We start from the raw sequence: 12,698 nt of genomic DNA on the forward strand, positions 1-12,698 counted from the left end.
TTTTATTGTGATGTGCCTTATACCTTCCATTTTGTTCCTTATGTTCATGGTTATCTTTAAACACTTGAACATAATTATAATAGCTTTTTAAATGTCCTTGCTAATTCCATCATCTCTTTCATTTCTGGGTCTATTTCTATTCATTGATGTTTCTCTTGGTTTTGAGTTACATTTTCCTGCTTCTTGACGTGTCTGATTTTTTTGTTTTTTTTGTTTTTGGATGCATTGGGTCTTCGTTGCTGTGCGCAGGCTTTCTCTGGTTGTGGCAAGCGGGGGCTACTCTTCGTTGTGGTGCACGGGCTTCTCATTGCCGTGGCTTCTCTTGTTGTGGAGCATGGGCTCTAGATGCATAGGCTTCAGTAGTTGTGGCACATGGTCTCAGTAGTTGTGGCACACGGGGTCTAAAGCGCAGGTTCAGTAGTTGTGGCACACAGGCCTAGTTGCTCTGGGGCCTGTGGGATCTTCCCGGACCAGGACTCGAACCCATGTCCCCTGCATTGGCTGGCAGATTCTTAACCACTGAGCCACCAGGGAAGCCCAGACATGTCTAATAATTTTTTATTGGATACTCGGCATTGTGAATGTTATATAGTTAAGTGCTGGATTTTGTTATCTTTATTAAATAATGTTGGACTTTATTGAGGAAGGTAAGCAAATTATTTGTGGAACACCAATGTTCTCTTGAAACTCCTTTTTTTCATGTGGTGATCTTTTTTTCCAGTGTTATTGAGATATAATTGACATACAGTACTGTTTAAATTTACCACAGTATCTTTAGTTAACATTAGTCATCTCCTGTAGGTACAAAGGTGGCAGGGAATGGGGTGTTCTTTGATATATAATTGACATATACTACTGTTTAAATTTACCACAGTAACTTTAGTAACATTGGTCATCTCCTATAGGTACAAAGGTGGCGGGGAATGGGGTGTTCCTTGTGATGAAAACTCTTGGGATTTACTCTCTCAATAATTTCCAAATATACCATACAGCAGTGTTAACCATACCATACAGCATGTAGTACATTACATCCCCAGTACTAATTTATCTTATAATTGGAAGTTTATACCTTTTGACCACCTTCATCCATGATATTTCTTTTTATCTTTGTTAAGGTAGGTTTATAGCGGCCTTTAACTCTAGGGCTAGTTTAGTTCTATAATTAAGGTGTGAGTGTTCTGGTGCTTCTTTTGAATGCCATACGTACTCAAGAGGTACTTTTCATTCTGCTTAGTCAAAATTCATACACCTCCCAGTCCTGTGTGAGCTCTGGGAATTGTTCAGCTTACAGATCCTTAGTCATTTTTTTGTTCGAACTGGTTGAATTTTACCTTATACGTGCGATTCTTATTCAGCAGCAGATTCAGTGGGAACCCTACATAAATTTCTGAAGCTCTGTTCTTTGCCTAACTCTTTTCTTTCTGGTAACCTGCCTCACAAGTGCTAGCCACCTCTGTGTCTCCAAGCTCTAGTGTGTCTCCTTTAGATTTTCATGTTCACCTTATATTTTCTTTCTCTCAGGATTCCTGTCCTGAACTGCCTTTTATACAATGTATGAAAAGAGGTATTTCTTTCCTAGTTTTCAGTTACTCCATCATGAATGGAAGTGGAAGTCCTGAACTGCTTTAAAATATACAGTATACCCTGAGTTACCCAACTAAATTTTTAAAAATTCATATACTTTTCAGAGAAACGTCCCTTGAATTAACTGTTCATATGCATTGTCCATTTTACTTCATTCTCTTTCTTCCTTCCTTCCTCTTTTTTCAGTTACTGGAGGAGAGGTTTTTTTTTTTAAAATAAATTTATTTATTTTTGGGTGTGTTGGGTCTTTGTTGCTGTGCGCGGGCTTTCTCTATTTGCAGCGAGCCAGGGCTACTCTTCGTTGCGGTGTGCGGGCTTCTCATTACGGTGGTTTCTCTTTGTTGTGGAGCATGGGCTCTAGGCACGCTGGCTCAGTAGTTGTGGTACACAGGCTTAGCTGCTCCACGGCATGTGGCATCTTCCCAGACCAGGGCTCCACCCCATGTCCCCTGTATTGGCAGGTGGATTTTTAACTGCTGTGCCACCAGGGAAGTCCTAGAGGAGAGTCTTGAGTGGATTTTGGAAACAATATTGTATAGTGAGCATTTTAATATATTTTTAAAGATAATCCACTAAAACATCTCTCTTCCCTTTCCGCATTTTTTCCTTCTATTCTTGGGCCAGAGTCCCAGCCTTACATTGATCCTTTACAAAGATTCATCCCTCAACTCTCTTAAAAGAGCAAGAATTGAAACTGAAGCTCTTGGATGGCTGATATTTTGTCCTGATAATTAACTGTCTTCTTGGTCATCATGACTCTTTTAGGCTATGTCCACCTGGAGAGAATTTTGCAATCTGAATTAGCTGAATAGGATTAGGTGGTAGGCAAAAGAGAAGAGACTTTGGATTCCTTAATTTTCCCTGTCTTAAGAGATGTGATACTGTTTCAACCAGGCTGCCCATTCACTGGTCAGTTATGCAGCGGACTGCAAACCACACTTAGTTCTACTGGCCCAACTGTTTATATGCTTATATATGTGGGTATGCCCTTACATGGTGGTTTATCTTGATTCCCCATTTGCTTGTTAGCTTCTTAAAGACAGGACTTGGGCTTTAGAAGCCTATAAGAGTGCTGAGAGGGCTTCCCTGGTGGCACAGTGGTTGAGAGTCCGCCTGCCGATGCAGGGGACACGGGTTCGTGCCCCAGTCCAGGAAGATCCCACATGCCACGAAGTGGCTAGGCCTGTGAGCCATGGCCACTGAGCCTGCACGTCCGGAGCCTGTGCTCCGCAACAGGAGAGGCCAACAGTGAGAGGCCCGCGTACCGCCAAAAAAAAAAGAGTGCTGAGAACCGTGCACTGGCTGGGTGTACTGTCTAATTCTAATCTTATCATGAGACTTTCCCACCCCCCCGACCCCCACCCCAGGCCATGTGCAGCTTGCGGGATCTCAGTTCCCGGACCAGGGACTGAACCCAGGCCACAGCAGTGAAAGCTGAATCCTAACTACTAGACCACCAGGGAACTCCCCTATTGTGCAACCTTGATGAGAGATTCCTTTCCTTTTTGGTTGGGCCTGAGTGTTAATAAATTAGTCCACAAGCATGTTGAATGTGTACTGTTCCTTAGGACTGTGTTAGGCATTGTGGAAAATCTGTAATGTAAAACTGGGTGCCTTCCTTCAGGGTGCTGAGAATCTAGCTATGATGCAATTTCAGTGAGGCAATCAGTAGTAATAGCATGTTTGTTTCTTCAGGAGAGAGCCTGCCACTCAGCCTGCCTGTACCTGCTAAAGCACAAACCCTAAAGCAGGGTGTTCTTTCCTCCACCAGAAATCCCTCATTGGGAAGCCTGTAGAAGACAGATCTCTTCCAGAAAGTGGGAGAAGGGAAAGGTTGCTCATTTATGGCAGGGGTTGGAATTTCAGGTCCTAAAAAGGAGTTATTCATGGAGTCATTTAAAATGAAAGAATAATAATGATAACACGGCTTCCCTGATGGCGCAGTGGTTAAGAATCCGCCTGCCAATGCAGGGGACACGGGTTCAAGCCCTGGTCCGGGAAGATCACACATGCTACAAAGCAGCTAAGCCCATGCGCCACAACTCCTGAGCCTGTGCTTTAGAGCCCACGAGCCACAACTCCTGAGCCTGTGCACCACAACTACTGAAGCTCACATGCCTAGAGCCCATGCTCCTCAACAAGAGAAGCCACTGCAATGAAAAGCCCGTGCACCACGACAAAGAGTAACCCCCGCTCGCCGCAACTAGAGAAAGCCTGCATGCAGCAACAAAGACCCAATACAGCCAAAAATAAACAAATAATAAATAAATTTAAAAATAAAATAAACTTATGAAATGATTCTCAACCCAGTGTAAAATAATAATAATAACAGCTATGGTTATTACATACTGCTTGTGTGTCAAGCAGTATACTTGGCGCTTTATATATATTACCTTATTTAATCTTCTATATGATGAACGTTATTATTATCCCCGTTTTACAGATGAGGAAATGGGCTCACCCAGCTCCACCCTGCTGCTAGTATGTGGTAGAGCTAGGGTGAGTCCAGGCAGGCTGGCTCTAGAGCCATTCTCTTTACGTTATTTTGAAAATTAATAGCTGTTGGTTGAGATTCTTTTGCAGGGCCTAGGCACAACTAGACCCAGACTGTGACCCACCAATGTCTTTAATTGGAGAACATCTTTGCATTGCTTTTTTTTTTGTTTTGGCTGCATTGGGTCTTCATTGCTGCACGTGGGCTTTCTCTAGCGGTGGTGAGCGGGGGCTACTCTTTGCTGCAGTGCACGGGCTTCTCATTGCCGTGGCTTCTCTTGTTGAGGAGCACAGGTTCTAGGGCGCATGGGCTTCAGTAGTTGTGGCTTTTGGGCTCTAGAACACAGGCTCAGTAGTTGTGGCACACGGGCTTCGTTGCTCTGCGGCATGTGGGATCTTCCCGGATCGGGTTATCGACCCCGTGTCCCCTACATTGGCAGGTAGATTCTTTTTTTTTTTTTTGCGGTACGCAGGCCTTTCACTGTTGTGGCCTCTCCCGTTGCGGAGCACAGGCTCCGGACGCGCAGGCCCAGCGGCCATAGCTCACGGGCCCAGCCGCTCCGCGGCATGTGGGATCTTCCCGGACCGGGGCACAAACCCATGTTCCCTGCATCGGCAGGCGGACTCTCAACCACTGCGCCACCAGGGAAGTCCTGGCAGGTAGATTCTTAACCACTGCCACCAGGGAAGTCCCTGCAGTGCTTCTTGGTTAGCTTTAACTAATCCTGAATTTGGAAGAATAAATATGGATTATGGAGGAAGAAGAATTGGCTTTTTGCTTCTCTATCATCAGAATTCCCCTTACAAGCTGTCCAGCACGTGACCGCCACTTAATTGTGAGAGTGCCACTGAAGGGCTGTCCTTAGACTGGTGGGATTGCAAGGTTAGGGAGAGACCTTTATTGCTTCTGGGAGAAAAGAAACACATTAAACACAGTAAACACATAACCAGTTCTGGGGAGGAGCTGCTTTGGGAAAGTAGAGGAAGAGTGAGAGGCCAGATGAGGTCCTTTCAGAGAAAATGAAAGATTCTAGGAAGCCCACAAGCCCAACAACTGGTGAAAGAAGGTGGGCTGTGCTAGGGTGTAGACTGTTACCTGATTGATTAGGGAGGGATGCCCACCTAGGAAAGGCCTTTGAAGTTGCCAGGAAGTCAGAAATTGAGGCGGCAAATTATGGTAAAGCCTGAGGCCTTTAGGTACAAGGGTTCTGGGATATTACCCTCTGCCTAACTACTGCCCTTGCCATGTCCCAGGCCAGTGTTGAGTGTGAGGGAGGCCCAAATGGACATATTCCTAAAGTCTTAAGCTACAGAAAGGAAGATCCCAGACGAGGAGTGTATCCCTAGTGCTCTGAAATTCCGAATGGGCTGGGGCCCAGACCTGAGCTTAGAATGTTTTCTTCTCTTGGAAATTTAAGAGAAGTGATATGGGCAGGAAATGGCAGGGGCTGGGTGAACACAAGAAAGGGCCAGGGAAGGAGAACATGACCCTGGGCAATGTCTGGACAAGGGGAGAGTTGAGATCATGCACAAAGTCCAGCCAGGCCTCTGGTTTCCTTCCAAGGAGCTGATAGCTCAGGGGCCTTCTCTGCTTTCACCTCCCTGCAAGAAACTGAACTAAGCTCTTACAGGAAAAGCCAACTTTATTGGGAAAGAAAAAATCCCTGAAAAGAAAAAATCTTATACCTTCCAGTCTGCCCTGGCAAGAAGAGAGAAAGCCCAGGTGATCAGGGCGGCCTTGCCTGAGGCTCTCATTGCATCTCTTGATGTGCTGTTTCTTCTTCTCAGGAGTTAGCTTTAGCATGGTATTTGTCTTTTGGCACCTGACACCCCTTAGGAAAGGCTGAGCCCAGGTTGCTGGGTCATAGCCATTGCTGAAGCTGCCCAGAGTTCAGGGATTGGAAAAGCATGTATTATTTTATTCTGCCTGATTCCTGGGAGCTGGTTCCATCTTGCCTTTTTCTGGAATTTTGCCTTTTTCTAGGCTTGAGCCATTTACTTCTGAGCCAAGACCTTGGCCGTAGATATTTCAGCCACTAGCACAGCCCACGTGCATGAGGGGGCCAGATTACTTCGTGGGTGACTGGCATTGCTGGGTATTGGTCCTCTTGCCGACAGAGCTGACAAATGGAGTTAGAAGCAAAGGAGCCAGCCTATGCTAGAGTCTGTGGGACATAGTTTAACAAAGTGACCTTGAGGAGTGGGGTGTCTGGGGGAAAAGAGCCTGAATCTGGACCAGACCTTTGACGTAGCTGTCCCTCCCAAACTCAGGAACACAAGCCTGTGTTCTCCATCCCTACTTTCTCCTCAGGAATTCTTGGCAGGCAGAAGTGTTTGCCACTAGGTGAAGTCTTCTCTGGCACAAGACTGAACTGGTGAAGGGAACAGCCCAGAGGCACCTTTGTACCCCTCAGGAATCCATTCTCAGTCCCTGTGCTCAGTCCTGACTCTAGCTTATTCCCTTCACCCCTACATTCTGTTGGAGCTAAGCCTCCCTCATTACACTCCTTCCTCCCAAGACTCCCAACTGAGCTGGGAGCTCTCCATGAGGTCATACACTTCCCTCCCAGGTCAGATCAAATTGCAAAATAGCTCTCACACAGGTTGCCACAGTGAAAATTTATTCACTCTCCTGGTCCCTCCTTTCTACCCAGCTCACTTCTTCCAACTTAATGTAGAAGATCTACATCTTCTGATGTAACTAATCATTGTATAACCCAAATATAATTATCTTCAAGCTGGCAAGATAGTACTACACACTCTCTAAATACTAGTCTGGTCTTGCTAATAATAGACATGATATATACAAAATAGTTTTCATTATAGTGGGCAGCAGGGAGCTGGGCTAGTTCACCTCTAAATATTCGTGATGTAACTGATTGTCCTTGTCTTTGACTTATGGTCTGCTAAGCTGAAGTCATATCAGGACTGGCTTTGGTAGTCCTTTCCTTCTGGAACCACAGAGCTCCAAGGTTTCTGGAATTAGTGGAGGTCTGAATCCACCCCCGTAGAAAGCAGAGGCATAGTAGGGGAGGGAGCCCTCATTAGAACAAAAGAGGATGAGATAAGCTCTAGCTTAGTTTAGAAAGTGTCTCCTACACTCCAAGGCTAGGATGCCCGAAAAGTTCCATCCAGGCAATGGATAAGAAGACTGAGTTGGCATTGGGAGATGAAAACAAGTGGCAGATGGTGCTGAGGAACATCCCAGGACTGAAGAAGTGTGGTTCCCAGAAAAGGAAAAGGAAGGAGACATTGGCAAAGTCTTACTCAGCAACTGACAGCCTGGCCAGAGAAAGCTGCAGGATATGGCTGAGAACGCATCTTCGGTATCAGGGTTACTGAGGGGCTCCGACACTCACTATTCTGTCACCTCTTCTCATGCTTCTTTACCATACCCACAGTAAACAGCCCTGGTGACCAGGCTGGACTAGTCAGGAAAGGCAGGGGATGGAAGAGATTAGAAACTGGTCCCACCTACCATATAGCATAGGGAACTATATACTCAATATCTTGTAATATCCTATAATGAAAGAGAATGTAAAAAAAAGAATATGTATGTACATGTGTATATATATATTTTGGCCATGCCACACAGCTTGTGGGATCTTAATTCCCCAACCGGGGCTTGAACCCATGCCCTCGGCAGTGAAAGCGTGGAGTTCTAAACACTGGACCACCAGGGAATTCCCTATATTTTTTTTTTTTTTTTTTTGCGGTACGCGGGCCTCTCACTGTTGTGGCCTCTCCCGTTGTGGAGTACAGGCTCCGGACGTGCAGGCTTAACGGCCATGGCTCACGGGCCCAACCGCTCCGCGGCATGTGGGATCTTCCCATACCGGGGCACGAACCCGTGTCCCCTGCATCGGCAGGCGGACTCTCAACCACTGCGCCACCAGGGAAGCCCCCCCTATATATTTTTATATATATGTATAACTGAATCACTTTGCTGTACACCTGAAACACACACCATTGTAAATCAACTATATTTCAATAAAAATTAAAACAAAAACAAAAACATGGCCCCAGAAACCTGAGGAATCACTCCCCGTGGCCAGGCTTTTTTCAGGGTAATAAGTAGTGAGCAAGGTCTCTTGGGGGTGTTGTCTCAGACTGAATGCAATGCAGTAGGGCAGCAGGAGGGGCGTGGGGGCCAAATGACCTAGGATTCATGTGGACTAAGCCCCACCTGGCCCTTGACTTCCCCAGGTGCTAGAGGTAGTGCGAGCCAACTATGACACGCTCACACTAAAGCTGCAAGATGGCCTGGACCAGTATGAGCGCTACTCCGAGCAGCACAAGGAAGCCGCCTTCTTCAAAGAGCTGGTGAGTGTGCCCCGCCTCCACCTCTGCCTGTGTCTCTTAAGGGCCCTTTCCCAGCCACTGGGTCCTACTGTGCAGGTGGGCAAAGGCTGATGAAATAAGACTGGAGAGGCCTGCTTGGATTGTGTTTGCAACTTATCTCCCAAAGCAGTCCAGGAAGGACCAGGCAGTGAGAGCTGAAGATATTCCCCAGAGTGCTGGTGCCAGGCTGGGAAGGGTGAGAGGCCTGAGGCAGCAGTGCCCACCTCTCCTCTGCAGCCATGGTGACAGCCCTTGCACAGCTCCAGCTGGGCCTGGAGTTTGACGTGTGTTCCCAGTGGCAGCTCTGGCTCATTACTCCTTATCCTGTCCTCAGAGTAACTAATGAGAGTAATTGATTCTTCTCCTCCTTATGTAATCACTTCTTCCTAAGTTCCTAACTGGGTCCTGGTCTGAGTGCCCTTCCAGTCTAGTTCTCCAGTCTTCACTCCCTGCCCCCATTCCCACTTTCCAGTCACTCAGCTTTCTGCAGCCCCCTCCCGTGGCCACCTGCAGCCAGTGAGCATCTGCTCTGCCTCCTACTCTACCTCCCAGTCAGCATTTCCACAGAACTGGACTTACCCTGTTGGTGGTCCCTGTCCTGTCCTGTGCTCAGAAGATGCTCTCAGGAAAAGCCCAGTCTCCCTGTATTCCTGCCACTCCACCTGCCTGGTTGTGCATGATCATCCTGGCTGGGGGCTGAGACCAGGGCACACAGGCCTGTGTACCGACTTGCCATGTCCTCAGACCTCCCACTTCTGGGGCAGAACTTGCATCAGCCCAGCTTTTACTTACCCATGCCCAGTCCATGATGAAGGTGCTAGATTTTAGATCACCTGTCTTGTGCTAAACCCAGCCCAACTCTGACCCTGACATGGCATTCCTGGGATTATTGGGTTTCCCCAAGGTGAGGCAGATATACTCTGGACTGAGTTAGTTGGGAAAGGGAAGCCACTAGTGTAATAAGAAGATAGCAGAGTACAGTATTTTTATGGGGTGTTCAGCAAGTTATTGGGAGATGAAGAGGATTGTGGAGGAGAGAGTTCAAGCAGCTCTCTTGAGGCTTTTGGGCACTAGCCTGTGCCTTACTCATTTCTCCTCATATCTGTACCTCTGACACAGGGAAGCAAAGAGGGTCTGGTTAGGTTTGGAGCTAATGAGCTTGAGCTGCCTGCTGTTTGCCATGCTGCCCTTTCCTCTGCTTCCTGCCTGATGACTTCATTAAGTTTCCCATAGCAAAACAGAAATTGAAGAAAAGCTCCCTGGGCTTTGGAGCCTAAGACAGATACACATTCCTTTTCTCCTTCCTCCCCTGCTTTGTCTCTCATTCGATGTTCACTTCTATTTCCCATGAATGAATTTCCTTCCAGAGTCTGCTGGATTCCTCTTAGAACCCACTCAGCGCAGGGAGTTTGGCCTTCTGACCCCTTTCCCACAGGTCTTTTCTCCTGCTGACACAGGCGGAACTTCCTGCAAGGTTCTTGGTCTGTGGGTAGAAAGCATGAGCAGTGGGGACATAGCAAGGATACAACTAGACTTTCCTCTCAAGTGGGGAGGCATCTTTGTGGTATGGAGAGTGCTGGACTAGGAGTTGAGAAACCTGGGTCCTACTTTCACAACTGGGACTCACTGGCTGTATGACCTGATCCTGGCTATTGGCCTCCTTGGATCATACTCCTGCCATCCAATGACAGACAAGGGCTGCATCTCTAACCGTTCTTTCCAACCCAGAAAAGTAGATAAATACAGAAGGAGATTGAGGAGACTCAAAACACATCCAAAGAGAGGTAGCTCCAGAGCATGAGTCCTCTGGCCTCAGTTTCTCCTCCTCCATTAGACCACTGACCAGATCAGGGCCCCTTCGGCCTGGCCGAGGCAAGGACAAAGGCCTGACCTCAGCCCTCCTTCCCTGTCTGTGCTTGTTTCTACCTCATCAGGTGCTCAGACGCTCTGCTCACATCCACTAGGATCCCTGTCTCTCAACCTCTCTTTTCTTCTGACTATCACGGAATTGTTTGCTCATTTACCTGCAGGGATGATAGATGTTAAGGGTTCATTTCCTAAGAGAGAAACTTCTAGCACTGCATCTTGGCCTTGTGCTTCAGGCACTGCCCTCTGCTGTTTGTAACGGACTCTCTCCTGTTTTCTCTCTGCCTGTGCTCCTCCCCGCCCCCACCTTCCCTCACCTTTTCCCAGGTTCGATCCATTAGCACCAACGTCCGGAGGAACCTGGCCTTCCACACACTCAGCCAGGAAGTCCTGCTCAAGGAATTCTCCACTATCTCCTGAGGCTGCCATGCATACCTGGGCAGCCACTGACTGCCCCTTACCCATGAGGCTTCCTGGGCTGGAGGCGGGGGCGAGGGTAGAGGGCCTGTTCCCAAAGCTGGAGAAAAACACAGATACCGAGGTCTCTCGGTGAAGGCCGCACTTCAGTGGAGCTCGGACAGCAGGGGCCAGGATGGGCAAGCCAAGGATGATCTTATTTGGGGAGAGGATGGGTGGGCACAGGGAGACACCTTCAGAAATGTGGAGACTTCCAGGGTGGGCTCTCTGAACAACCCCTCATATTTCCAATTGAGATTACAAGTTGTGGCTACTGACTAATTTTTAGGAGCTGTTGGGTAAGCCTTAGGGTGATGCCAACACCTGGGGGGTCAGTGGTTCTCCTAGGCTTCTGAAAACAGACTAACTCTCAGATGTAGGGGGAGCCAGTTCTGCTTCCTTTGTGCCCAGAAATCTGTGTCCCCAGCCCCCACCTGCACTTGACCCATAGCTCAGGCTTAGGGTGGGGTAGGAATGGGATACGTTTTTTCTATTTTCTGAATCCAGAGCTGACTCCTCTGCTGTCTGACCACCACTTTGTGGATTTGATTCTTGGCAACGGGAGTACCTGTTTGCGTTGCCCTGCCTTCCAGCCCATTGACTTGTCAGCACTACAGGGTCACCACCTTAGCTTTTCATTTTCAATCTGGTTTAAATTGTCTTTAGGGTGTGTGTGTGAAATAAACATGGACAGGTTTTCTGGAGCCCTCAGGTGCCTACTTTGCTGGTTCCCTTTCCAGCAGCTTCCCCACCTCCTTAGCTACCCCCTTCTCTGGGAGCCTTTCTTGTGTCTGCTGAGCTCCCCTCCACGTGTTCCTCCCCCTCACCCGGCTGTTGTTTACATCCAGCCTGCGTGAGAATTTCCTCTGGGGAGGAATCTGTTCCTGCTGTGGTCTGGTGCCTGGAAGGGAGAGAACTTGCTGGGGCCAGGCTCTGAAACAGGCCAGGTGAGCATCATGGAGAGGCCGACCTTTGGGAAGTTGGCCTATGGTCCCTTCTCTGGACGGCCTCCTTGGGACTACTACTGTAGGCTTTCCTGCCCCACAGCTGCCTTTGAAGTAGCTGCTGCTCTGAGATCCTCCCTTTCTAAAGCACTTTCTAAAGCCCTCAGGATGGTAGGGGGCAAGCAGCACAGGAAGAATCTGGGAGTAAGTATCAGAATCCAGCCGTGAGAGCAGGTCTGGGACCTCCCCGGCTGCTATTCCACTTGGCTTCAAATCTTTTTGGGGTACTCGCCCTCCCTGGGAACCAGAGTTCCGACTCCAACATTGAGCAAATTCCAGAGAATCCACCATCGTGCTGCCATGTATAGTTGTAGATTCTTAAGGTATCAAGGGCAGGGTCATCTCTGATCACTAGACGGTTAGTCCAGCCTGGGGCATTTAGTGTTTTCCACAGTTTTTCCACAGATAAACCCCAGAGGAGCAGGAGCTGGAAGCTGGTGGCAAGTTGAAGTTATTAAAAATTGATTTGTATGGGACAGTCTTTTTAGTGTCTTTTCTATTTCCCCTTAATCTCTGTTACCCAGAACCCCTTTCTCAATGACAGAGTTAAGGTTATCTCGGAGATGCTGGTCTCATCTGGTTAGGGAACCCCTTATATGCTCTGTTTCTCAGTCTCCTGGTCCTAGTGGAAGCCAGTTCAGTTCAGAAGTTGTAGCCTCCCTTGCCTTTTGGGTGGAAGGAAGGAAGGAAGAAGAAAATCCCTTTACCTCAAAACTTGGTGTTAAGGAGGCCCGCCAGCCTATTTGGGCTGCTTCTAGATTCCTGCCAGCCTTTCATATGAAGTGAATAAGGGCAGGTCCAGGGCATGAGGCAATAAGCAAAGCACTCCTTGCCTTCCATTTTAAAAGCCCATCTCTTGGCCTATTTACATACACCTATTCTAAGAACTCCAAATAGGAATCCCATCCTTTCTTAGAATTTAACCCCAAAAGGAGCCGACTATGCCCTGTCCAT

General features: G+C 47.9%; 1 protein-coding gene across 1 annotated transcript in view; it reads left to right on the forward strand.

The window, feature by feature from the left end:
* Nucleotides 1-10,704, forward strand: part of ARMH3 (armadillo like helical domain containing 3) — a 153,296-nt gene extending 142,592 nt beyond the window's left edge. The window contains exons 24-25 of the mRNA XM_065894692.1: nucleotides 8,284-8,400; nucleotides 10,612-10,704. Coding sequence (XP_065750764.1) covers nucleotides 8,284-8,400; nucleotides 10,612-10,704 — 210 coding nt within the window. The remainder of the gene's footprint in view (nucleotides 1-8,283; nucleotides 8,401-10,611) is intronic.
* Nucleotides 10,705-12,698: the final 1,994 nt, after the last annotated feature.

This window comes from Phocoena phocoena, chromosome 16, assembly GCF_963924675.1.
Source record: "Phocoena phocoena chromosome 16, mPhoPho1.1, whole genome shotgun sequence".
NCBI classification, from domain to species: domain Eukaryota; kingdom Metazoa; phylum Chordata; class Mammalia; order Artiodactyla; family Phocoenidae; genus Phocoena; species Phocoena phocoena.